General features: G+C 37.6%; 1 protein-coding gene across 1 annotated transcript; it reads left to right on the top strand.

Moving 5' to 3' along the window:
- The first annotated feature begins 11,275 nt into the window (after positions 1–11,275).
- On the top strand, positions 11,276–14,955 carry LOC124268922. Its single transcript, XM_046703942.1, has 5 exons — positions 11,276–11,471; positions 12,725–12,752; positions 13,929–14,138; positions 14,317–14,435; positions 14,757–14,955. The coding sequence occupies exons 1-5, from the start codon at positions 11,289–11,291 to the stop codon at positions 14,889–14,891; spliced, it is 675 nt and encodes a 224-aa protein (XP_046559898.1). The 5' UTR covers positions 11,276–11,288; the 3' UTR covers positions 14,892–14,955.
- The last annotated feature ends 11,376 nt before the right edge of the window (positions 14,956–26,331 follow it).

Here is a 26,331-nt window from a genome sequence, read left to right on the forward strand (position 1 = left end):
GATGAAGAGCTACGTGACACCTTTGAGATGAGCCATCAACTCCATCAGAAACTTCCTGTCCCTCATCCACAAGCCTCGTATGCGCGGGTTACTCTGAAGATTCACAAGAACCCCCCGAAAGCTATACCGTTAGTATGTTCACGGGACACTGTGTTCTACAACACTGCCAAACACCTGACCAAAGTGTTTGCCCCATTGGACAAAACTGCCGACTCATATATTTCAGACTCTGTTGAATTTTGTCATAAACTTAGGACTGTTACGGACCCTGGTAAGATCTGAAGTTATGATGTTGTGGATTTGTTTACCAGGGTCCCCATTAATGAAACCCTGCACATCCTCCGCCACCGCATTGACAGCCTTGATACCCACCTTGACACTAACCTCTCCACTGACTCCATCATTCAGCTCATTTCTAACTCCATCACCTACTTTACCTGGGGTGATGACATTGAAACTGAAACTAACTCACAACTTCCCTTCCTCGATGTCCTAGTCACTCGTACAACTGACAACACTTTCCAAACCTCTGTCTACCGCAATCCCACGCACACTGACCAGTACATCCACTCTGACTCTAACCACTCTTTCAGAACTAAAACCGGTATTATCTCCACTCTTACCCGCCGATCACTCAACCTCTCCTCTGTCACCCCTGAACTTAAGCATCTCCGGCATGTCTTCACCCAACCTAACAACTATCCCACTAAACCTGTTGACCGTGTCATCAATTCCACCCTCAACTCAGCACCTAAACCTACCACTAGCGAACCCAACTCCGCTCCCATTCGCATCTCACTTCCCTACATCGGCAAAACTTCACATCACATCAGTCACAGGCATAGACACTTACTTTTCCACGGCCACACCTCTCAAAACTATCATTAAGGAAAACGGAAGGAAACACACTACAAAACAACATCCTAAAGGTGTGGTCTACTACATCAGCTGCGACTGTTGCAGCAACTACATTGGTGAAACATCCAGACCACTCAACATACGCATCAAAGAACATAGGACATCCACAAACAATGCAGACACCAAATCAGCCATTTCGGAACACATCACCAAATTTTCTCAACACAACATCAACTAGGACACTGTCAAAACACTTACAAACAACAAACATGATTACACTCAGCGTAAATTGGCCGAGGCATTACAAATACGCCGTTTTAACCCCTCTATTAACAGGGATCAGGGCTATTACATCCCATCAGCTTACAACCACCTAATCCACAAATAATTATCCACTCAACCCACCCTGGCTTCTCATCACCTGCCTAACTGACATTCCTCACCACTGGCTTCCCACTAATTAATCCCCCATCACCTTGGCTTCTGCCTGATTAACTTACATTCACTAATTGTCATGGTAATCCCACTCATCTCATTTATATTATCTTAGCTCATCATCATGCTATTGTAGCTCATCATGTAACTTTCTTTGCTTTGTTTTTCCACCCTTGTCATTGTTATCTCTTTATCTTATCTTGTATAAACTGGTGTACTGGAAACCGATTACACTCTTAAATATATTATATAAGATATTAAGTACATGTATTGCAAACAGACTCAAATTAGCTTTACCAGTTTTAATACATAGTAACCAAACAGGATTTAAATCGGGTAGATGTATAAGCGATAATATTCGTTTGTTGCATGATATTATTTTTGAAACTAAATTAAGACAACAACGTGGCCTTCTAGTATTAATTGACTTTGAAAAGCATTTGATACTGTTTCGAAAACTTTTATAGTAAATGTGTTAAAAAAGTTTCAATTTGGAACAAATATGATAAAATTGATTCGATATTAATTAATAATAACCAATCCTGCGTGTCTCAGAACGGCCATTTTCCCTCATTTTTCAATAACGAAAGAGGTTGTAGACAGGGTGACCCGATGTCCCTATATCTGTTTTTAGTAGTCGCAGAAATATTAGGGATAATGATCAGACAGAATAAAGAAATCAAAGGTATTGTTTTACATGATAATGAACATAAGATAGGACAGTATGAGGATGATACAGAATTGTTTCTAGATGGGTCTGAAAATAGTTTACAGGCAGCAATGAACACTCCAGACACTTTTTACAAAATGTCAGGACTAAGAATAAATAATTAAAAAAAACAAAGGCGGTATGGCTAGGCTCCATGGCAAGGGAGTAGGCTAAAATTATGTAACAACCTCCAACAAAATTGGGAAGAAGATAATTTTGATGTTTTGGGAGTCACATTAAATGCAGAGCTTGAAGACCTATGGGTGATTAACACACGTAAGAAGATAGATAATATTAAAAGAATATTAGGAAACTGGAAAAAACGCAATTTAATCTTAATTGGCAAAATAATCGTTATTAAATCTCTAGCATTGTCAACACTAGTGCATATATTTACTGCTTTACCTAACCCACCAGAATCTTTCATCATAGATCTTAATAAGATATTTTTTTACTTTTTATGGAATGGTAAAAAAGATAAAATTAAACGGGAAACTATAACGCGAGACTATGACGAAGGAGGGCTTAGAAGGATAGATATCACTTCATTTGTCACATCCTTAAAATTATCACATCTCCAAAGATATATTAGAAATAATGAACATATACAACATTTCCTGTAGATGATATATTTAAACTTGGAGCTAATATTAATACCTTTGTTTCACTAGAAAACCCTTTTTGGCAAAATGTATTGGAATCTTGGAATGTTTATTACAGATTGTATAAATGTGAGGGAAACAAGGTAGATGATATTTTAGCAGAACCATTATGGCTAAACCACCAATTTACTCATCGAAACTTCATTATTAAGTCATGGTTTCCCAAAGGACTTTGTACTATTAGAGATATATGTGATTCCAAAGGTATATTGTCTTTTGCCCAATTGAAAAACAAATATGACTTGACTGGTACACTACTACACTACAATAAAATGTTATTAAATATCCCTCTCCAATGGAGAAAATCCACATCTGATGGAGATCTCATCGGAGAAAATATTACTGACTGACTGAGTTGGGTTTTACACCGCTTTTAGCAATATTTCAGCAACATCACGGCGGGGGACACGAGAAATGGGCTTCACACATTGTGCCCATGTGGGGATTCGAACCCGGGTCTCGGCGTGACGAGCCAACGCTTTATCCATTAGGCTACCCCACCGCCCCCGGAGAAAATATCAATATTCCAGAACCCTTAAGAAATATGTTAAATTATTCTAAAGGTTGTAGATTCTTTTATGATACTTCAATAAGGAAAACAATCTACCTGAGGTATGTACAAAATGGAAAACCCAATTTCCAGAAGATATGCACTGAAAATCCATATTCACTAAACTTAGAAAATGTACTAAAGATGTTAAATTGATCGATTTTCAATACAAATTTATTCACAAGAAAATTTACACCAAACGTGAGTTGCTATATATGAAAATTGTTGATGACGATGTTTGTTCGTTTTGTACGATAGAAAGAGAAGATATAGATCGTGTGTATTATTATTGTCAGCATACCAAAAACTTCTGGTCTCACTTTGAAGCTTTCTTGCAAGACAAAATACCAGGTTTTGTCCTAACTAAGTTCATAATCTTTTTTGGTTCCCAATACTCAGATTATCTGATAAATCATATCATTCTCCTAGCTAAGAAGTACATACACAATATGAGCATAAAAAATAGCATTCCTGTATTTTGGAAATTCAAGAAATCTCTTAACGAGATAATGAAAATAGATACTAATAGATATATTGCAACAAAGAACAATAAAGAACATAACTATGAGCAAAAATGCAGAACACTGGTGGATATGCTCAATAGTTCCAATCTCAGTATATTTCATGGCATAAACATGTGAAACTGTATTTGACATGTAGATATTTGATATTTAAATGTATCCTGTGTTGTCGAGGGGGTGGGGGGTGGGGTGTGTGTTATAAAAGAAAATGACGTCATCGAACTACCTGGCTGACCTCATTTCACAGGGGGCAATGACCTTGTACTGACCTTGGGATAAACAACTTTTCCCAGAGGTATTTTTAGATCAGGTGCATAGCAACCGAAAGAGAATGACATCATGGCATACGGATAGAGCAACTGGTTTAATCCGGTTTGGGAATGAAAATATATAAACCCCTTCATTTCGGATCATGCATCACTTCATACCTGACTACACAGACGACATCCAGCTATACAACTCTCTCTCTCTCTCTGTTGGCTGTTTATCTTGAAGATGGAAGCCGTTCACCGTGATATCCTGAGGAAGAATCACTCCAGTCTAGTGCAAGCTATAAAGCACGTAGAAGAGGTGATGCAGTTTAAAGTCCTTACCATCCTAATGAAGGCTGAAATTATTGAAAAACCTCCAACCTCCTTTGACCGGGTCAGAGCTTGATTAGATACCCTTCCCCGGCGAGGACCCCAAGCCTACTCCCTCTTCTGTAAAGCTTTGGAGGAATGCAGAGAGATACAAGCCATGACATTGCTGGGACTAGAGACAGACAAGACAGAGTATCCTCATGATCATGATGATCTAGGTGGGTACCTATGTATGGACAGTATTCCTCTCAGACCTCGAACACAGTTCCAAGAACGACTGAATTCCTTTCAGTCTTGGCCTACGCAGATGTCCTAGTCAAATGGCCCAGGCAGGATTTGTGTACTTATTCAGAGGGGACGCTTGCAAGTGTGTTCAATGTGGTGTTGTTCTCAAGAACTGGGACGTAGAGGATGATCCTTGGGTCGAACATGAAAAATGGTCTCCAAACTGTCCGTATTTGGCCCTGGTAGGAGTACCTCAGAAAGAGGTGGTCCGCTGGGGTAGTCATGTAGATTTACATGTGTAAGAGTGTGATGTTCATAGTACAATACTGTGTGTATTTGTGACTATTTGAGAATAAATCAATATTGGTTGTCAGTTGTTGATGTGGTGTATAAAAGTCCTAACCTTTGAATCTTTAAATTTTTTCTTTGTAGTGGAGGCCATAGGCCCAGGCTACACTTCAGGATTTCAGAGCGGTACATATGTGCATATATAGTTTAGAAGACAATAAGTTAATTTACAAAGTATACAAAAGGAAGTATGATATTATTGGCAAAGAAGTGAATCTCTAAGTTTCATTGCATTGTGTATATAAATAGCTAGGTTTCTTACAGTATATGGATTGCCAGTTGACATGAGCATATTGAACTTATGAATAGTGGGATTCGAATAAAAGTTATGTGGTAAATACAAACGTCTCAGATTTTGATAACATTTACATACCAAAATAAAATGGAATTCATTTTCAATAAAGTTATCTTTACATACAAAACATAATCTATTTGATCTGGGTTGATTAATATAGTCCTAACAAAAGGTAGGTGAAGGGAGAGCAGAGTGACACAGTGGAAGCGCACTGGGCTCAAAACCCAGAGGACCGTGGATCGAAACCACACTCTGCTAACATGTTTTTAGGAGTTAGAATTAGGGCTAGCAGACATCTATATAAAGGACAGAAACGGTGATTTAGCTTCATTTATCCGTTGACCCGTGATAGTGACACTTCATCTGAAACCTCTGTGTGAGAGTCAGTATTCAACTGGAACAAGAAACTGAACAGGAGATACTGGAGACCCTATCTGGACGACCCTAAGAAATGGACCAAATATTACTATTTGCAGGCTAAAGGCTATCCCAATCCCTTTACTAACGTGGATGATTATGTGATCTATTACGAGAAGCAAGGGGTCAAGATGGACCTACCCCCTTCTACAGACACGTTTGCACACACTTCTCCAACCCAACAAGTCGTTCAACAGGCCAAAGCACGTATTCAGATGCAGGAGAACAGGGGAAACTGAAGCCAAAATAATTACTTCCTCACAGAGTCGCACAAAGAAACGGAAGACGACCTTTTAGATAAAAGCAGCTAGTAGACAGGTTTGCTGCCATTTAGACTCGCACAACCATGCAGTGAGCAACGTGTCCCGTGTGCTATCAGACTTTTACCAGAAGGGATGCCATGCTTAGACATCTCAGGAATCCACACAGACGAACAACGCAGCCACCACCACCACCACCACAACCACAAGCACCACCACCGATGATGCAACCAGTGCAACCACATGTGGGTGCTTTTGAAGAATTTAGGCTTCTACACCCCTTTACCATGATCGTCTCAGGGCCCACCTCCTGTGGGAAAACGTACTTAGTGAAGCAGCTTTTAGAACGGATGAACATTAAACCTTATCCTGAACGTATTATTTGGCTCTACAAACGATGGCACCCCTTGTATAACACCATTCAAACCCGTGTTTATCCCTTTGTGGGATTTCATCAAGGCATTCCTTCTGATCTCGAAAAGGATCAGTTTCTGGACCCCCATGTGGTGAATGTGGTTATCCTCGACGACTTAATGTCGACAGCGAGCAAAGATCCACACATTACAGATCTGTTTACAGAAGGAAGTCATCATCGTATTCTCTCAGTGATAGCCTTGAACCAGAATTTGTATTTCAGTAAGGATCCCACACAACGAAGAAACTGCCATTATCTGCTTCTGTTCAACAATCCTATCGATCAACAACCCATCATGACTTTGGCGAGGCAAATGTATCCAGATAACACAGACCATTTCATGGAGCCGTTTCAAAGGGCTATCCAGAAACCATATGGCTACTTGTTGGTTGATCTAAAACCACAAACGCCTCCCCATTTGCGACTTTGTCCCAGTGCATTCAGTTGAAAAGGAGACCTCCAAGCTAGGATCATTCAGTCCGAGTTAGACTTTCGGCGTGAGCAGACGTGTGAAGAAAACCTCCAAACCATGCCATCTTGTGATGACTGTGGACTCATGTTTCAAGACGTGCATGATTTGCAAAAACACAGAAGAAACTGGTGTCCTGTAAAGTGTTCAGTGGGTCCACCGGGAATACCCCAAGTTAAAAGGAAGTGGGAGGAAGACGATAACTTCTCTCCTGTGAAGGCACCACGTCCACTGTCAGATTGTGACTATTGTGGTCAAGTGTTTAGCAATAACCACAACTTACAAAGACATTTACACGATAAACAATGTCCTGAAATGGAAAATGATGATGATGATGAATCATTAAACGATGTCACACAAAACAACAGGAAAAGAAATATGGCTGATCTCGAAGAGCAAGGTATAAGAGAAATGTATTCACGTATACGTGAGCTGAATAAAGACTTTTTGGATGAGAAACGACAGCTGTACATGAAAAGAGGTTTAAACGAAGACATGATTCAAGCCAAACTGAACAAATTCATCTGGAGCATGTTTAAAGAGACGTATGCCCGATTTATTACTTATCTGTACCGTATGAAGTGTGGTCCAAAGACACAAGGAATACTGAAACAAGTAGGAGACACAAATAATCTGTATCATGACGTGTTTTCCAATCTGTACCAATATAAGTCTTGGGTCGAAGGCTTGACTGAAGATGATAATGCAGACATAACATCTGATGAATAAGACAAACAGATGTAAAGTAGACTTCTGGGAGAACTCCTATCCCGTAGTTTTACTCGTTTGAAACGGAGCTAATAAAAAAAATGAAATCAGTTTATCTTGTTTTTTGTCATGTATACCTCGTTAGGAAGGGAAAACCACATTAACTTGGTGCGCCTAGTGGAAGCAAGATGATCCCCGGGGAGTTGAGTTGGCAATATGACTGAGATTGACATCCAAGTGAAAATTTACCAGCGCTTTGAGCATGCATGCGGGATGGACTATAGCGTTATATAAGTACCCATATAATCATAATATACACCTATGCATTGTCATTCATACATTTATGATTACTCTTTCATGCTGACACTATACAATTACACCCCATTCCTGATGGAATTTTAGATGAATTCCATGAAAGTTGCATTCCTAAATAGGATGGGAAGCTCACGTACAATCCCCATGACGAAAACGCACATTTCTACAGTCAAAGCTGACACGCCCTAGCTAGTGTTGATTCTAACGAGCATGTAGCATTTTATTTATGGATGTTTTTGGTTTTAAAATACATCAAGTATTGTGTTATCATGATGCATTCATTCAATACAAAATCATACTATTTAGTTTGAGAGTAGGGAGTAATTCATGGGCTGATCATCATATTAACATAGGTTGTTTACACTCGCGAGAAATCTCCAGGCTAACTGGCGACAGAAACTCCCTCCCCCTGCCACAGCAGTGCCCCCGCCCTCATCATCGGCCATGTGGGTCACCAGATCCCGTCTCTGCTAGCACTGTGTGAGAGAGAGCGTTTTGCACGACACAATCCCAAATATAACATATGTTATATTTACATGGAAGTGCATATCAGTCTCATGTTTTTTGATGGTTGATTAATTCAATACAATCACAAAAATATGGGATTTGGGTATAACATCTCAATATCATCCTTGAGCTTCCCCCCATTGGATACACTGGGATAGTATGGAATTTGAAACAATCACAAACATATGTTGGCATTACAAGGCAGGATACAATGACAATATGGATTGGATATTCAAATATGGATTGTGAATACCGGTAAGTTTGAAATACATTTGAAATTATATTTAGTTGGGTTGTTTTGGTGATGGTCAAGACAAACTCAAACCATTTTCATGTGGCAATGAACGCTGATTGCATTTAACAAATGTGTTATAAAACCCTTGAACTGAACCCGTATAATTTCTTTTACACATATGTGTGCACATGTTAGACTAGACTAATGTTTAGTCTCTGAATATATAATTTTGATAGTAACTTATTTAAATTGAAAAGGAGCCCCGGAAGACTTGGGGGGAGGGGGGGGGGGATTTTGACTTCATTTAGAGCCTTAGCACTGCAGGGAGGGCTAGGCTGTAGGGAAAACAATATGGTTCAGGGACCGTGAGACAAGCTAATATGTTAGACCAACGATTTTTGAGTACAACTTGAGGAGGTATCATATTGCACCTTGGCTGAGTGAGACGAGGGAAGTGTGTGGAGGCTGCCAGTGTAATTCACCATGCCTCAACCGAGCACGCTTTGACATTTGAGATAACAGATTTTCTCCACAGGCGACAGAAAAGGTTATTGAGTTATTGAGTATGGAAAATATAAACATTTTGTAAAAAGACATGTAGTTAGTGATAACCTCAACTCACTGTCAGAGGGGGTTTATATAGGTAGAATTGAAACCGGATAAAACTAGTTTGTGGTCAGGGGTCAAGTGAGTTCGATAGTTGCTCTGCGCTGATTGGTCCAAAATAATGGCGTGATGTCATGGTGTGATGCTATGATGTGTCATCCGTTTGATGCTCATGATGTGTCATCCGATCCGTTCCCACGGGGTACGCGGTCATTGACCCCAGTCAGTGTGAGTCACACCGGATCCGTTTCCCACGGGGGTACGCGGTCACCTAGGAAAAGTACTACACCTTGCCTTTCATAAAAGTCATACAGGTTTTGTAGTGTATCATTTTCTCATTTGAGTGCATTATAACCATAGTGTGTGGTAGGCAGATAAACTCCAAACATGTAGATAACTGGCATGTCTTTTCATTTCAGTTCTATCCAATAATCCGTGAACTGTAATTTGCATGTGGGACCAGTGATAACTTCATCATTATAGCTCTGATCTAGCTTCAGGTGTTGGCGATCTATAGCTCGTGTTTTATAGTGTATTGTCTTCTTTAATTAAAATGTTTTAGTTTTACATGCCAGTTTTATATTCATAAATGTGATACTCTAGTAATTTTCTGTCCATCGTCGACGGGTTTTACTCTTCACAATGTTTTCATCTTTATTGTATAAATTGTTTTCGTCATAATATGGCTGAGACATTGCCGATGTGACGTTAAATATTAACTTACTCACTCATTCATCATAATAGCTACTCCGGCTTTCCCAAAGTATGAATCTTGGGGAACATCAGTTTCATATATTACATATGACATGTAGTTTGATGGAAGCTATCCGTAAACCTGTTACAGTTTTCTAATAGCTTATGCTCCGTTATCAGGGTACTATCCACATAGTGACAGTCAATAATCTCACATAGTGAAAGAGCTGATGACATTATTCCATGTACGTTCCACGTCAAGAGGCTAGTGTTGGATCATTTACCATTATGATCAGTAGAAAATGCAAGAAGACTGCTTTGAGTGGCATTTATAAGTTGGTGTGATGGACAACGGGGAGAGTTACATGAAAATACAACTTCTTTATTATTAACATGAGTGAGTGAGTGAGTTATTATTAAGCGTCACATCGGCAATATTTCAGCCATATCGTGACGAGAACATATGTGGCATTGAAATGGAATAGATGTATATTATAAAAACCTGTCGACGAAGGACAGTAAAACAACTAGAATATCACAATTACAACTAAAACTAGTGTGGAAAAACTAAACCTAATAGCACTATTTGGGCAATACAATATAAAACCTGGCTATAGATCGCCATCAACTGAAGGTAGATCACCAAACTAGGGACCATGGGGACTTACAGTACTTTTGCTACTATTATTAACATGAGCGACGTTTTGGTCGAGATACTGACACCGTTATCAAGGAGGTGTTAGTAGCTACACCAAAACGTCGCGCATATCAATAATAACGAATTTGTTTATCCATGGAACTCTCCCCGTTGTTAATAATAAATTTGTCTTAGATAGGTACATTTTAAATGCGAGACCTTAAGCGACCATCTGTCAGTTTTATCGTATTTCATTGCAGCTGTTTATCTGTAGATATCATGTCATGAAGTGTTGAAGCATTACATACAGCAATGAAACATGCCACGCTTGCCATATTACCCAACTATTTCCAAATAATAAATATCATATTTCACGTTTTATGTTCACGATACGTTAACATCACTCCGTCAGTTTTACTTGCAACATGACACTTTCTGAAAACAGAAAATGTCAATTGATATAGAGAGCAATGGTGATCCTGCTGCAGTACCAGAACGCGTATGTTAATTAATCGTAGTATGGGCCGCGTAATCGAGTATAGACGATCTAAGGCGAATAATGCAGTTTACCAATCAGTTGGAGGCGGAATACTGTAATCATCGGACTGTGATTGGTTGTTATAACAAACTGGCAAGTATTACCCTGAGAAATGAGGAAGAAATCATTCCTAGTTTCAGGGGCGTCTGATCATGTGATTCCATCGATATAGGATTTGTGTTCGTGCATTAAGCAACTTAACACCCCTTTTCGTAAGTGGACAGCCCTATTGCTATACTTCTATATATGGGAACTTCAACTGTGATGAATCAGTAAGGCGTTTGTTCCACATTAAAGTACAGCGATGGAACGTCCTACGCTTGCCATTTTAGCAGTTATGCTTGTGTTCGGCCTTGCAAGATGCGAAGACTACTCTCGTTTCCTTGTCGACATCGTTGAACCAACAGGTGTCGCTGTTGTAAAGACCACCATGGCCACTGTTAACAGCATCTTGCAAGAAACAGCCGGTGTTGATTTCATCTTCAAGGTTGGATTTAATTTGATACATTTGCTCAAAATGCATTGTGTGGATTCAGGAGTATTCAAATAATTACATTTCTTATGCATTATCAAATGAAGAATAACGAAAACAAACGATGATGAAGAGGTACACTGTTAGCACGACAAGTCGAAACTAATTGTGTACAAGGGATTCAACTCCACCCTGATATAGTTCATACTTTCCTATTGTTATTTGCAGATGACATTGTTTTGTTCTCAAGCACGATTAATGGCTTACAGAATTAATGAACTTGAAAGTTACTGCGTTAAATGGAAATTAATTGTAAATAGAAAAAACCCGAAAATTGTTGTATTCAAAAATGGAGATACATTGTCTAAAAAGGAAAACTGGTTATATAACGGTATGAAGCTGGAGTGTATTGGCTTTTATAAAAGTTTGGTGCTGTATTACACCAGTGGCCTGTCATGGACGAGGCATGTAAAATATGCAGCGTTACAGGGACAAAAAGCATTTATTGGAATTATGAAACAGTTGAGTGTACTTGGTAATATTAAATACTCTTTATTCTTTATTATATTTGATGCCAAAGTCAGTCCAATTTTATCATATTGGGCCGAAATTTGGGGAATAACAAAATTTGATGAAATTGAAAAAAATCCTTTTATACGAATGCAAAAAAATCATCGGAGTTAAAATGAACACTATCAACGCAGTGATTTATGGTGAATGCGGTAGGTATCCAATGCACATTTGTACAAGCATTAAAGTGATTAAGTACTGGATAAAACTGTTGATTATGCCTTCAAATCGCTTACCCAAGACGTGTTATAATATGATGTTGTTATATGATATAATGGACAAAAGAACTGGGCAACTAATGTAAAAAGCTTTCTATTGAAAGAGGCAGATATATGAATGTAAAAAGAGAAAATAGATTATGTACACTTTGTAATTTAAACGAAATAGAAGATGAATTATATTTCCTCCTAATATGTCCATTTTATGACCGGTTGCGAACCAAATATATTAAAAGATATTACTATGTCCATCAAAATGTGATAAAATTCCCCTCACTGTTAAGTAGTAAAAATCCAGTTCTTCTACAAAAGATTTCAATGTTCATTTACCATGCTATGATTACCCGATCTAATTTCCTCTCAAATGTAACATAACTTTATGTACTATAGGCCTGTGACCTTTTCAGTGCAAATAAAGATTATTATTATTATGATATAACCCAACTGTGTAAATTGATGTGTATTTGTGTCTTTTTACAGGTGGTTGGTGAACCAAGAGTATTAGCAAGTAAGTACACACTTGACAGTCTACCTTAAAACAGCTTCTGTTGATTAGTCAGGGGTCCCATCCACGGTTCCAGCAGAGTTCCTTTAGGATGTAGGAGGGCGATTGTAACTACATAGACTGTTTTATAGATCCTGAAATACATTTGGAAGTCATAGATCCTGTATTGTGTCACAACAAACAACGACCATAAGCTACCATCTTTCAGTTTGATTGTATTTCATTGCAGCTGTTTGTGTTGTGCTAAACGATATCATGTCATGAAGTGTTGAAGCATTACATACAACGATGAAATATGCCACGCTTCCCATATTACCCAACTATTTCCAAAAAATAAATAATCTAAACAAAGTACCTAGTTTGCCTTCAGGTGTGTGTGTCTGTGTGTGTGTGTGTGTGTGTGTGTGTGTGTGTGTGTGTGTGTGTGTGTGTGTGTGTGTGTGTGTGTGAGAGAGTGAGTGAGTGAGTGATTAAAAGCCACACTGAGCAATATATTGTTGATAACAGGAAAACAGATTTGTCCGCAGGCAATTGGTGTAATAAAATGATCTTGTCTTTTCGTCTGTTATTTGGCCTGCTAAGCTCAGGTCGAAGTGTATTCCCTTATGTGTAGGTTGATAGTCCTATGGTAAGGAATGCACATATTCAAAATTGCCGAATATACAGGCAACTTGGGATATCGGACAACCACCGTCCCCACCTCTTCTATCCAATTTGTATTGCCGATGTAACGTTAAATTTTAACTCACTCACTATCCAATTTGACATTTTGTATCTTCACCAAATACTCTCTGTGAGTTTCATTTCTGAGTGTTTGATGTGTGGCACATCACAACAGTAGCTGCAATCAATTCAATGGGTGCTTTTTTGTCCGTACTGAAGGTCAGTAGGCGGCTGTACTGTACACGCTATAATATTTCATCAATACCTTTTGAAAGCTGTTTACATTGACGATCATGGTTGTATCAACACAACGATTTGTTGACACGTGCAAATTATTCTTTGTGAAATAACACAAAGGGGTTGTAAATGAAGAAATTGATTTGAGAGATACAAAAGACATTTCATGAACCCATAGTTTCTCTTTTCGCTGTTCAAGACTAACCAAAGACTTACCATATTATAGTTACATGACACGGGATCTCTCTTAAGCATGAACTCTCTATAACTACTTTCCAGTTCTGAATATACCCAACCTGTGCGATATGCGTCGTCTCGAAGATAAGTTGTTGGGCGATAATCTGGACATCACTGTGAAATCTCTTTTCCTGGGTGAAAAACTTGCAGCTGATCTGGGGGTGAACAAAACCCTTATTGCAAGTGCCCCGCCTCCAGCGAACCTAACTGGAGACCACATTTACTTTTGGGATGTAGTTTTCAGAATGGAAGGTAAAACCTGTTTTGATTTTTACCATATAAAGATGCGATGTTGCGATACATAGGCAAACATCGTGTCCTAAACGAACATTGATGTCATGGTGTTTCTTTTTGAAAATAACTCTTCAACCTCAAGAGTAATTATACAACCAATATTTTTTGAGTCATCGTATGTACTTGTGTATATCAGATCTAACTAGGGAAGAATACAAAGAGGAAATACGAGACAATCTGGAGGAGAGCCTCAAGTACAGACTGGACAATCACCGGAATCTCATATACAAAGTTCTCGGACAGTTTCCTATTCAGGTAAATTGGGGAGTAATAAGAGTATGTTTGTCTCTTCTGGATCGTTGCCAATTGCTTTCATTTACTGCTTTGCCTGTTCCAAGCTCAATTATATACGAACCGGAACATGATATAAACAGAACATGACAAAAAGCAATACTCATGTGCATATTCTGTGGCTGATCTTCGACGATATATTGAAAACATCTTATGTGTCCATTATTTAATTGGTGGCATTCCAATGAACGAATTAATAATGAAATAATTATTAACCTCGTCTTAACCACCTCATCGTGTCTATTAAGTGAAGAAAAGTTCGCCATGATGGTTTTATGTTTGCAGATGCTATATTTTGCACCATTGAAACCAGAGGATGCTGAAATTCTTAACTGGCACTTCATCCGCTGGAAACTGATTTTCACAGCAAAGGTGATCCTGGTTCAGTACCTAGACGTCTATCTTAACGGCTGTCAGTAACAGTCTGTACTTTTTGCAATAAAGAACTCAATATCACAGACCTTTAGATTGACATTTAATAAGACTTTTTTTCTTTATGTTTTTATTGTTCCCAAGGGTACATAGTTACACACCAATTCACATTATCTGACTTTTGACACACAGAGTTCAAAATTACCGAATATAGAGTCTAGATTTATTGCTAAATTGGGAATATAGATCCCCATTTTGTGTCATGATTGTGAAGGCTATTATCATTAATTGCAATGAACTTTTCCACATTGAAAATTTCTCTCAAAACAAACAGGAACCTTTGAAGTTTTGGAATATGTAGGTTAATCCCACATAAATGGATATTTTTGGGGGCAGTTAGGATAATATGATTTAATAATGTATCACTGTATAATGTTCCAAACCAAACAAGGTATTCTGTTAGTTTAATTCTTTTTCTACAATATGATCTCTGGCTAGCTGGTTTCAAAGCTTCACAAAAAGTTACAGTGTCAACCATTCTTAATCTACCATTATTGTAGACTCTTTTCAAATTGTTCCTTTTCATTTTATCAGGTTTGTCCTTTCATATAAATTTGAAAAAGATATTCTCCAATGAAGTAGTGAACTCTTTTGGGGATTAGGCAGAGTATTGAATATATGAACACGTTTTGACATAGCCAAAGTTTTTATGACAGTTATTTTGCCAATCAGTGTCAAGTGTCTTTTCCTGCATTGTGAAATTGTGAAAGTAATCTATTTATCTCATCTAATCTTTTTCTTGTATTGATTATAGTTATCAGCATGTTATACAGGCTTCATAACAAAGTTCAAGGAGATGGACATTGAATTCATAAAGAAGTGATGCTATGGCTGTACCAGATTTGTTTGAAATAGTGTTCCAGGCACACTGATTATGAAGGGGGTAGCTGTGGCAAAACTGATGTATAAAATCAGATATAATTTATCTGACTTGAGCTATACAAGCTGCTTCAAGAATGGCACAATATTTACCGAAGAAAGTAAACTTCATTGTTGTATGCCAGTGATACATAGAGTCAGATATAGTTAATCTGATTGTTTGAGATGCAAAGTTCAAGAAAGGCACATATGGCTATAGGCTAATAGTATACCAAAAGGCCAATAGTATACACAATCAGATGTAATTTGTCTGATTAGAGTACAAACATGTTTGAGTTGAGTTGAGATGGGCTTTACGTCACATCGGCATTATTCCAGCCATATAGAGACGAGATCAACTTTCCATTCATTACCATTTTAAGTCCAAGGTCCAAAAGAGTTATATTTCACAAACATACACCACACAAAATGACTGTATTACCCAGATTTACTAACATTAGGAAATATACGTTTCATCCGGCGGCCATATGAACAAACGTTTGAAATCTACGTATCATCTGGCTGTCAGATTTACACACGTTTAAAGGGGTGTTAAAATAAACGAACACTCAACTCTGTATTTACGTGTATTTCACAGGTGTGTAAATCTGGCCATTGTTTTCATGTGTTTTCTAGCATGTGTAACATATGTAAATGCTGTGATTGTAGGACATGCATTTAAATACCTTTGAAATCTCGTATGACCAGGGTTAGGTTTGTCATATATTTATAACACGCGTAAATGGTTGGTAATGGGTAAATATAGTGTTACAAGATTAACACTACTTTAACATGCGTAGGACCACGCCATAATGCACGGAGATCATTAGAAACACGTGGCGAAGTGATATCCATGACTGAACATCACTATTAACGTGCCTGCCTTTCTTGACACACACACATGATGTCTGTTTAAAAGGTTCAAATAGTAGTATTGGGTCTATGGGCCAGAGCGACATGTATGTTAGGGAGTGTGTGCATGTGTGTGAGAGGGAGAGGGTGTGGGATAGGGTAGGCCTAGGATGGGGTGGTGGCGGTGGGGTACTGATAAGCCTTTCTTATCAGTAGGTAATACCGTTTATACTTTTTGCAATCGAAATTACATTATAGTTTAAATAACTGACCTTAGGTACACTTCTTATATATGACATACAAGGAGAGACTGCTTATTGCACAGACAGGTGTGTTCACACAGACATGAACCGGTAGGTCCCTAATTTTAGTGCACACTTTTATGAGTTATCATACTCATGATCATAGCTATCTATACTTTCAAAAAAGATGATGACAATGTATTAATGATTCCCGATGTAAATTACTGTAACAGTTGTAAATGTGTTAATATGCACATACTTGGTATTAGAACTATGTTTCGTAGCTTAAGTGGGGAGACGATTTATATCTTGATACCAGTTTAATGAGGCGAGACGATATATCATGTGTGAGTGAGTTAAAGTTTATGGTTATAGTGGCAATATTTCAGCCATATCGTGACTTAAAATAGTTATAAATTCATTAAAACCTGTTACATTCACACACACACACACACAGAGATAGAGATAGAGATAGAGAGAGAGAGAGAGAGAGAGAGAGAGAGAGAGAGAGAGAGAGAGAGAGAGAGAGAGAGAGAGAGAGAGAGAGAGAGAGAGCTCTTGATCTAATAAAATTTCAGCATTTCATGTTGAAGAAGGTTCAGTCAAACATATTCACCATGCCTCAAAATAAATTTGAAACTGAAGTTTCCTTTGGGAAGTTGTGTTTCTACACCAATTCTTTCACTAACAATTCAATGTAATTTATATCACAATTCAGAATCACTGAAAAAAACTCTTAAGTCTGCTCTCAAAATTGTATCTTATCTTTGTTCTCTTTCAAAACAAAGCTAAGGCATCATTCATAGTTGTGAATAAATGGTGTTATTTGTCAAACAACTAAAACATATTTCAATTACCTGAAGACTCGTATTGTACAGTTCACAGTGATTGAAACATGTTCACACTCTTTCACTTCTACGCCAAGTCCTTTGTTCATGTAACAGATACAAACAAATTCCTATAAGGCTCAATTTGATTTTAAATTTCAGAAGGGTTTCAAAGAGACTCCCTTCCTATTCCTAATGCAATACTCCTCACAACTTTAAGTAGTACTAGTACTTAAGTAGTACCAGGATATATCGTCTCTTGTGGCGATACATCGATGTATCATGGACCCTCGCGATATAAATATCCTGATGTATTGCCTAAATGTGTTTTGTATTGATGCATTCATATCGCATAGCTGACTATGCAAACATCGATACTATCGATGAATCGTTACAGCGCTACTTGGGATGGGTTCTTTTTTATTCGGAATACAGATATTGTCCCATACAGACGTTTTCTCCAATTTCAGTTACCCGACGGAATATACTGTACACCTATTTTGATTCCATCTCTGGGGTAGATTATAGAAAACTCTAGTGACTGCAATTAGTTCATAAACTTAGATAAATAAGCAGTTTCTGTAATTATCGAAAGCTTACTACCTGACATCATTTATGTTGCTCATGCGTTTTTAATTTTTGCTCTTTGCTGTCTGATTTGTTATACATTATATAATAATGTTAATCATTTTGGCATGCCAATATCATGGAATATAATGTAAACTTATTAACCTATCAAAGTACCGAAACGTATTATCTGTATGCTTTACTGTTTTTGGGTGAAACTGTTAAATGTACCTCCGTACAAAATTTCCAGAAAATAATAGAAACTGAAAATTGCTAAATAAATGGAAAACTAAACAGGGTAAAGATTGCAAACAGTTATTATTTATATACCTGTTTTAAATTACCAGTGTGCAGATCATGTCACAAACATATAAACTGAAGGATGGGTATGCAAAGAGTGGGGGAAAACACGTGCAAAGTCTCTGAGTCAACTGAGATTATCCTTCAAAAACATATGTACATTTAACAATCACTTATCATTAAATGCAAACAAAGCATTACAAAAACGCTATATTTCCAGACAGTATAACATCACCTTTGGCCGGAGTTCCAAATATTTGATACCGAAAGCCTGTCAGTTAACCCAAAGGAAAATAAAGTTGTGTTTTACAATGATCTTAATCATAGTCACAATGAAGAATAGGTTGCCATGTGTTTTCCAGTATGATTAAGTCAGTGAAATGCTAATATTTACCAAACAAAATTCTAAAGGAGCCTTTCTTCAAGCTGTGACTTAAAGCCATACATAGCTAGACTTGCGTAGATTATAGACTTCATATAAGGCATCATAGATATTTCACAAACATGGTACAGGACCCTTAGACCCATTAGCGTATTGCCTCACCACTTGCGAATTAAGCGTTGGCAGATGTAAATGTTACTGAAGATGTTGGTCCCCGCCAGCCATGGATGTTTGGTATGTTTACTCTGTAACCCGAACCCTGCAGTGAGTTTTTCTGCAGATTATAACAAACGCTGAACCTGGGAATATCTAGATATGCTTCATTAAGGGCGTAAGCATTACAGTAAGGGCTGGGCGGAAGGGGAAATAATATCGGCCTGTGACTATGATACAGCAGAGACCATATAATAGACTATTATATGGTCTCTGGATACAGATTGGGAAAAGACATGGAAAACAAAATATTTTACATGTAATTCACATGATGGAAACAAATGATCATCCTGCTTGAGCACAGGTAACATGAAGGTGTATAAACCGTTCATATACATACCCCTGAAATCCGGTATAATACATAAATATCTAAGGTGTGTAAACATTTGCAAATTTGAAAATTTACATGTGTTTCCCCACCTACGTAAATTTACATGTTTCCAACCTGAGTAAACTTAGAACGAAATCGGAAATTTCAGCACCAATTGAAATTCAAAGGAATGCATTGGAAATACTGTATGATCATGTATTTACTGGGGTATCTGTTTTGTTTCAATTCCAACTCATGTTTGGAAATACTTGACAATCCGGTCATTGCATACATGAACGAGGCACTTGTGCATACGAAAATGAGCATATGTTTCAAATGTATAGATTCATATGAAATATATGCCCGAAGTTAGGAAATATCTGAAAACATACGTAAATCCGGTCATGGCATGTATTTCCTACTGTATTTACGATTATTTCAATGGTTTGTTATCCGGCTTTTGGTCCTGTTATATATATTCATTACATTTCTATTTCAAAACAGAAAATGTCATAGCACCAAATACAAAAAGCAAGCAATTCGTTTATTCTCTTTATAAAGTTTCAATTGATGATGATACAGGTCAACTTCCCTTAGGTAGTTTACAATCAGATGCCCGCTCACGTAGGAAAATGGATCTTTCAGATTTCTCGTATCATAATGTGCATCCCTTGCAGTCGAAAAGTCCACACAGTCACTAAGCGGAATATGCTTGATGGTGAAAACACATGGGAGGTCCATCCCCATCCGTTTCCAGCAAGTAGTCATTAGTGAACTGACTGTGGGGAATACGACATCGTCGAAAAATTACCTTATCACGTCTTGACTAACAACCCAAGTAGGTATAACCAATTGTTGAAGTTTATTTCTTCCAACTTGGGTGTCCCACCATTTTTGCATAAGGTACCGAGTATAACTTTTGATAGTGGGTTTGGAGTCACTGTACGGGATCAGCAGTTGACATATAGGGCTTGTCAAGAGCTGCTTTATCTTCAGCATTGGCCTTTGTGTTACCTGCTATGCCGACGTGACCCGGCAACCAATAGAGGACGATGTCACATTGGCCAGTAGAAAGATCGTTGTAAAGTTCTAAAATGTCCAGGATGATAGGGTGACTTGAAGTAACATTATGAAGTGCTTGAAGGCAATACAGTGAATCTGTGAAAACGATGAAGTTTTTGGAATGGTTCTGTTGTTTGATATAGGTCAGAGCTGTGAAGATAGCTTTGGCCTCAGCAGTGAAAATGGAGCTATTGTCGGGAATTCTAGAGGAGACAGTCTTGGATCCAATGACTGTAGCACTGGCAACTTGCCCATCATCCTTCGATCCGTCTGTGAAAATGGATCTATGGGTGTTATACTTAGAACGTAACTGGTTGTATTCCTGTTGGAACACCAAAGGATTTGTTTCGGACTTTTTTAGTTTGGTGAGGGTAAGATCCACTTGTGGTTTCACCATCTGCCAGGGTGGGGAAGACAGAAGCCGATAAGGTGCTGTGATATCGAGATCAATGTTAGCTGCAGATATGTGTGGTTGAATTCTGATTGTGAGTGGTGGAACCAGGCTTGGTACATTCGGATACAGGTTTTCATAAAGAGGGTTGAAAACACAATTGTATGCTGGATTGGACTCATTTGAACGTAACTTAGTGATATACTGCAGTGAAAGTTTAATGCGGCGTTATTAAGGGGAGGTTCGTTAGCCTCTGCATATAGACTGTCCACCGGAGAGGTCCTAAAAGCTCCAAGCATGTTTGAAAATACAAAAATTGAAGAGTGGCAGGAAGTTTGCAAGGAGAGAGTTACTCCATGACTATAAGCAAATAGACTACCATATCAGGTGTGATTTATCTGACTATAGATGTATAAACATATTTGACCAGCCAAGGTTCAAGAGAGGCATAGTGTTTGCAAACGGGGGTAAATGTATGGCTATAAGCCAATAGTAAACAACATCAGATGTAATTTATCTGATTAACACTCTATAGGCTTTGGGTCCAAAGGTTTAAAAGTGGTACAATGTTTTCAGAGAGAAGACAGTCAATAGCTGCAGTCGCAGTAATATACAACAATCATACATAATTTATCTGATATAGATTGTACAGTAGTGTTTCAACTACAAAGTTCCGTGATTGTACATTGTTTACACTGAGAAGTGACTGTGGCTGAAAGCCAATACTATATAAAATCTAATTCATCTAATGCCTCTACTTAAAGTTTAAAACTTTTTGTAAGTGGAGACCATTTTCAAAGGCATTATATTTGTTGTTCTAACAAAACAACAAACTTTTCAATGGCATAAACTTGTCTGATGTTATTTATAACCTTATCAATTGATAGGGTGCTGCCCTTTAGACTGCATAGAAAAATATACCTTTTGCTCAGTAGGATCAAGTGATTCAACAGGTTATATTGGTCTGGATAGCCAAAAAGAATTGCATTGGTATCCAAAGTTATACCCATATTAATGTGGGTATTCAAAAATAGTTCCAGACTCACTCAAAATTGTTTTACATATTCACATTGAAGGAAAACATGAGCGAAGTCTTTCCTTCCCAGTTTTACAATAAGAGCAGATACCATCGCTTACTGGGTTCGTAGCCTTTACTTCCTTCCTAGTGTAGACTATGCAGTGTAGAAATCTAAATTTAAATTCTAAAAGTTTTACATCTTGTGTACAACACCTGTACTGGAGAAATATATTTTTCCAGTTTGGAGAGGTAAGATTAAAGTTTTCCACCCGTTTCCACTGTTGGGCAGGTATTACAGGTGATGATATTGTCATAAAAATATATGGAACCCTTTCCAGGCTTAAGCAAGTCAGGTAAACTGTTTCCAATGGTCAGGTAAGATTTTATAATACACGTTTGCTGGTTAATGCACTGTTTCCACTTAGGAGGGATACTACATAACAGTCTGTGATAATCTAAGAAAGTTCCCCTGATATCATATACGTTTTTCAATTCATTGAAAGGCATTAGGCCTCTTGTGTTACAGACACAATGCAGCGCTTTATGATACCAATTTTGTATAAAGAGGGTTTTATCTTTGAACTGATGATTCAACCAAAGGGGTTGAGATAAGATGTAATTGATATTATCAAATTGTTAAGATCTGTGTGGAATTTAATTCCCAAGACTTCGAACACACCCTTTTGCCATTCTGTTTTGATGTCTTTACATAGTATATCCATACTATTTCTCTTTGATCCAATTCATATTGCTTTTGTCTTATCAATGTTTAAGTCATGACATTTTATAAAAAGCATGAATTTCATCAATAGCAGCCTTTAAGCTGTGTTTATTCTCATCAAGAAATAGTTCCGTATCATCTGCATATTGGTTTGATTTATACACATTATTGCCAATAGCAATATCTTTTATGTTCTCATTACTTCTAATCATACAGCCAAGTATTTCAGCAACAAAAATAAAGAGGTACGGTGACAGAGGGTCACCTTGCCTGCATCCGCGTTCATTTACGGTTACCATGTTGGATGACACAGGATGTTGTTTCATATGTCAGTATATTTATCCAATGAGTGATTTCAAGACCAAAACCAAATTTAGCTAAAACATTATTCAAGAACTCTTTGCATACTGTATCGAAAACCTGCTCAAAATATATTACGAGAATTAGTCCTGGCATATTTCTTTTATTAGTTTCAAACATTATATCATAAAGTAATCTTGTGTTTTCACTAAGAGTTCTACCTGGAATAAAGCCTGTTTGATTAGCATGTACTAGAGAATTCAAGGTTTTGTTTACACGATTAGTGATACAAGTGCTAATAAGTTTATAAAGTGCATCCAATAAAGTAATAGGTCTCCAGGTTCTCAAAAGTGTTTTATCTCTGTTCGCTTTAGGTATGCAAGTTATTACACTTCTTTTCATGGTTATAGACAATTCCGGAGCTTTTGTTATTTTTCATATTCTTAATTGCATAGGAAATTTCATTCATATCAATCCCTTTTTCCAAATCTTAATTCATCATTAAGGGTTGGGGTTAGAATATGATCTAGGGGGATAAAGTCTTTTTCGTCTTATTTATCAGCAGAAAAAAGATTTTTACAGAAGATTTTACCAGAGCAGTCTATTTCCCATTGATATTCCTCTCTGTTCAAGCACAGTTTTGTGTTTTGAAAGTTCAACTAGCAAATTAACACTGAAAATCTCTTCTTATATTTTCTTCAAGAGTCTTTATTCTAGATTCTATTTCATCAGTTCTATTCTTTTTACGTTTTTAAAGATGTGTAGAATAGGATATACTCTTACCTCTTCGTACCCTCAAAGGGGGTTGAAGTATTGTAAAATTATTGTCCTCCTGAGAGGGTACGTAAGTCCCAAAGCATTCAAGGTAGATTCATACCTACTATTATTTCTAATCGTAGTATATATGTTCTTTTGATAATAGCTAGATTGTCAAAAATTGCTGACACCTGAAGGGATGATGTAAATCCAGCTAGGGTCTATGCAAGTAGCAAAAGTAATGTACGTCCCCATGGTCCCTAGTATGTGTTTATTATTTACATGTATTTATGGTGAATTCAAAACTTATTTATAGTCACGATATGGCTGAAATATTGCCGATGTGACTTAAAATCCTAACTCGCTCACTCACTCTTACTTCTTATTTTCATTAGTAGGGCTTCTAGAAATAAGCTATTCATTAATGGTTTCTTTTGTTGTATTTTTAACTTTTTTCATAATGTGGGTATAGAAGCAAGGAATTATTAAACTTCCAATAACCTCTCCCTCTTACTTGGTTAAGAGAGTTTGAAATAGTATAATGATCAGATTGGTATCCTGGCAAAATATTGGAATTCAAGGTTAGGTCACAAATGTCTTGTGAAATAATGAAAAAATATAGTTTCAAGCAACGACGTGGGCTCCTTGGCTTTAGTTCTATCTATTGTATTTGAGGGCAAGAAATCATCGTCTAAAACGGAGCCAGAACACGTTTTAACTGGCGAGCGGATCTTCCAAATACAGCCGGGGTCTCGGGGGTCATGTACCTTTTTAAGAAGTTCTGGAGAAGAAATTGTTCCCTCTTTAAAAGGCTGTATCTCAGTTGTTCTTGGGTCTGTGCAGAATTTCCACAATGGCTACTGGATATCAGTTGTGGAAAGTTTGGATTGTCTAGAGCTGATGGTTCGAACTCAGCACATTTTGGGAGCAAACTACTCAGAAAACTGCTGAAAAACATGGCCAAAAACTGAAAACAAAAATAACTGCCAAAGGGTACATTTTAGCGACTTGACCCGTCAGGCAAAATTGTTGGGAATTCGATTGTACATCTGTACAAGAGATTTGGAAGTGTTAGAAAAATTAGTTCTTGAGATATTTGCTGTCAAACTTTGACATTTTGGAATTAATTTGAATTATCTCCCCTTTGCTATTGTGCCTAGAGCCTAGAGATTTTTAAGGGGAATATCTTCACCTCGGTGGGCATCTGTGTGATATTTTATAAGCGATTCGGAGCATTGTTTTAGGAGGTATGTTTGGTACAAAAATCGGCGGAATAATAATACATATTAATAATAATAATAATAATCCGAACGATTACAATAGGTCTCCTAAAAGGAGCCCTAAAAACTTATCTAGCTTGTTGCTTTGTATTTTTTCCATCACGTATATTTCTTTTCAGGTTTTATTTCATAAGACTTATACATGTATCCGTTAAATGGTTGCACGACTCCAGCTATCATTTTAGGTGTTGCAGCTGTGACTATAGACAGAAATATACTCCTTGAGTATAAATATTGTAAACATCTGAACATTTTGTCGCTTTCATTGTGCTTAATATTTACACATACGGGTTCAAGTCAACAGGTGATCTACATTCCATCATGCATTAATGCCGCACGAGATGAGAACCTGTAAATAAGCGAATCTTGTACCACGCAATCAAGTGACTGATAATGTGAGCGTTCCAAATATTTGCGGTCAATGAAATTAGTTTAACGTGAGCGATCTCGCGCATGGCGTTTCGTGTATTTGCGGTCAATGAAATGAGTTTATTAATGTGACGATTAGCATGATCGCATCCAGGTGTATGTACTGAACCAACCATAGCATCACGCCGTGAATAGAGAAAATGTATTTATTGAATTTAATCAAATATATTAGGTGATATTGGGTACAAAGTAGATTATTTTTCCGTACTTATTGTTACGCCAAGTTTTTATGACCAAATTGTTGAGCAGTCAGCTCAGTTAACATTTACTGTTTAACATGTGATGACAATTTTTCTGGTTTTCGTTGCTTTGAATTAACTTGCTAACCATACCGATTACTCTGTGCAGTATAGGTGAAAGTGTACGGAGCCGGATGTAGCTAGGGATGCTGGGTGTATTAAATGGCGCATGATCCAAACATGACGTGTTGTGTCATTGGTGCGAAGGAAAGTGAATTATCCGACTCCCGTGGGTGCTAACATGGTGTCAGAAGTGTGAGCGTTCGTCCACAGGATCCAGCAGAGATAACTGTGGGTTATTTTTGGTACGTGCCAATGTGAAGTCTTTATTAACAAAGAACCTTTGTGACGGTCATGGTCTGGGGCACAGATATTGTGTGTGTTTCTAATGTTAAACGGGTCACATTGAATTCGTTGCTATAATGTTCAATCTTCTTTTTTCATGTTTGGCTTTGACCACAGTTAAGTTCGATTTTGTAACTCGTCTTGTAGTTAGTACTGCTGTCATGTTGCAATGGTTTCTTTTCATCGAGACCCGTGAAGATCCTGGTTAGATTTGATCTTCAGTAACCCATGCTTGTCGTAAGAGGCGACTAACGGGTTCGGGTGGTCAGGCTCGCTGATTTGGTTGACACACGTCATCATATCCCCATTGCGTAGAGCGATGCTCATGCTGTTGAT

Source organism: Haliotis rubra, unplaced genomic scaffold (assembly GCF_003918875.1).
Source record: "Haliotis rubra isolate DU_JTF1 unplaced genomic scaffold, ASM391887v1 Scf1403, whole genome shotgun sequence".
Classification (NCBI taxonomy): Eukaryota; Metazoa; Mollusca; class Gastropoda; order Lepetellida; family Haliotidae; genus Haliotis; species Haliotis rubra.

Bases quoted from the DNA above. Each gene is read 5' to 3' on its own strand.
- LOC124268922 (XM_046703942.1), top strand. From the start codon at position 11,289: ATGGAACGTCCTACGCTTGCCATTTTAGCAGTTATGCTTGTGTTCGGC. The intron at 11,472-12,724 runs GTTGGATTTAAT...GTCTTTTTACAG, and splicing joins GTGTTGATTTCATCTTCAAG to GTGGTTGGTGAACCAAGAGT. The intron at 14,436-14,756 runs GTAAATTGGGGA...TTATGTTTGCAG, and splicing joins TCGGACAGTTTCCTATTCAG to ATGCTATATTTTGCACCATT.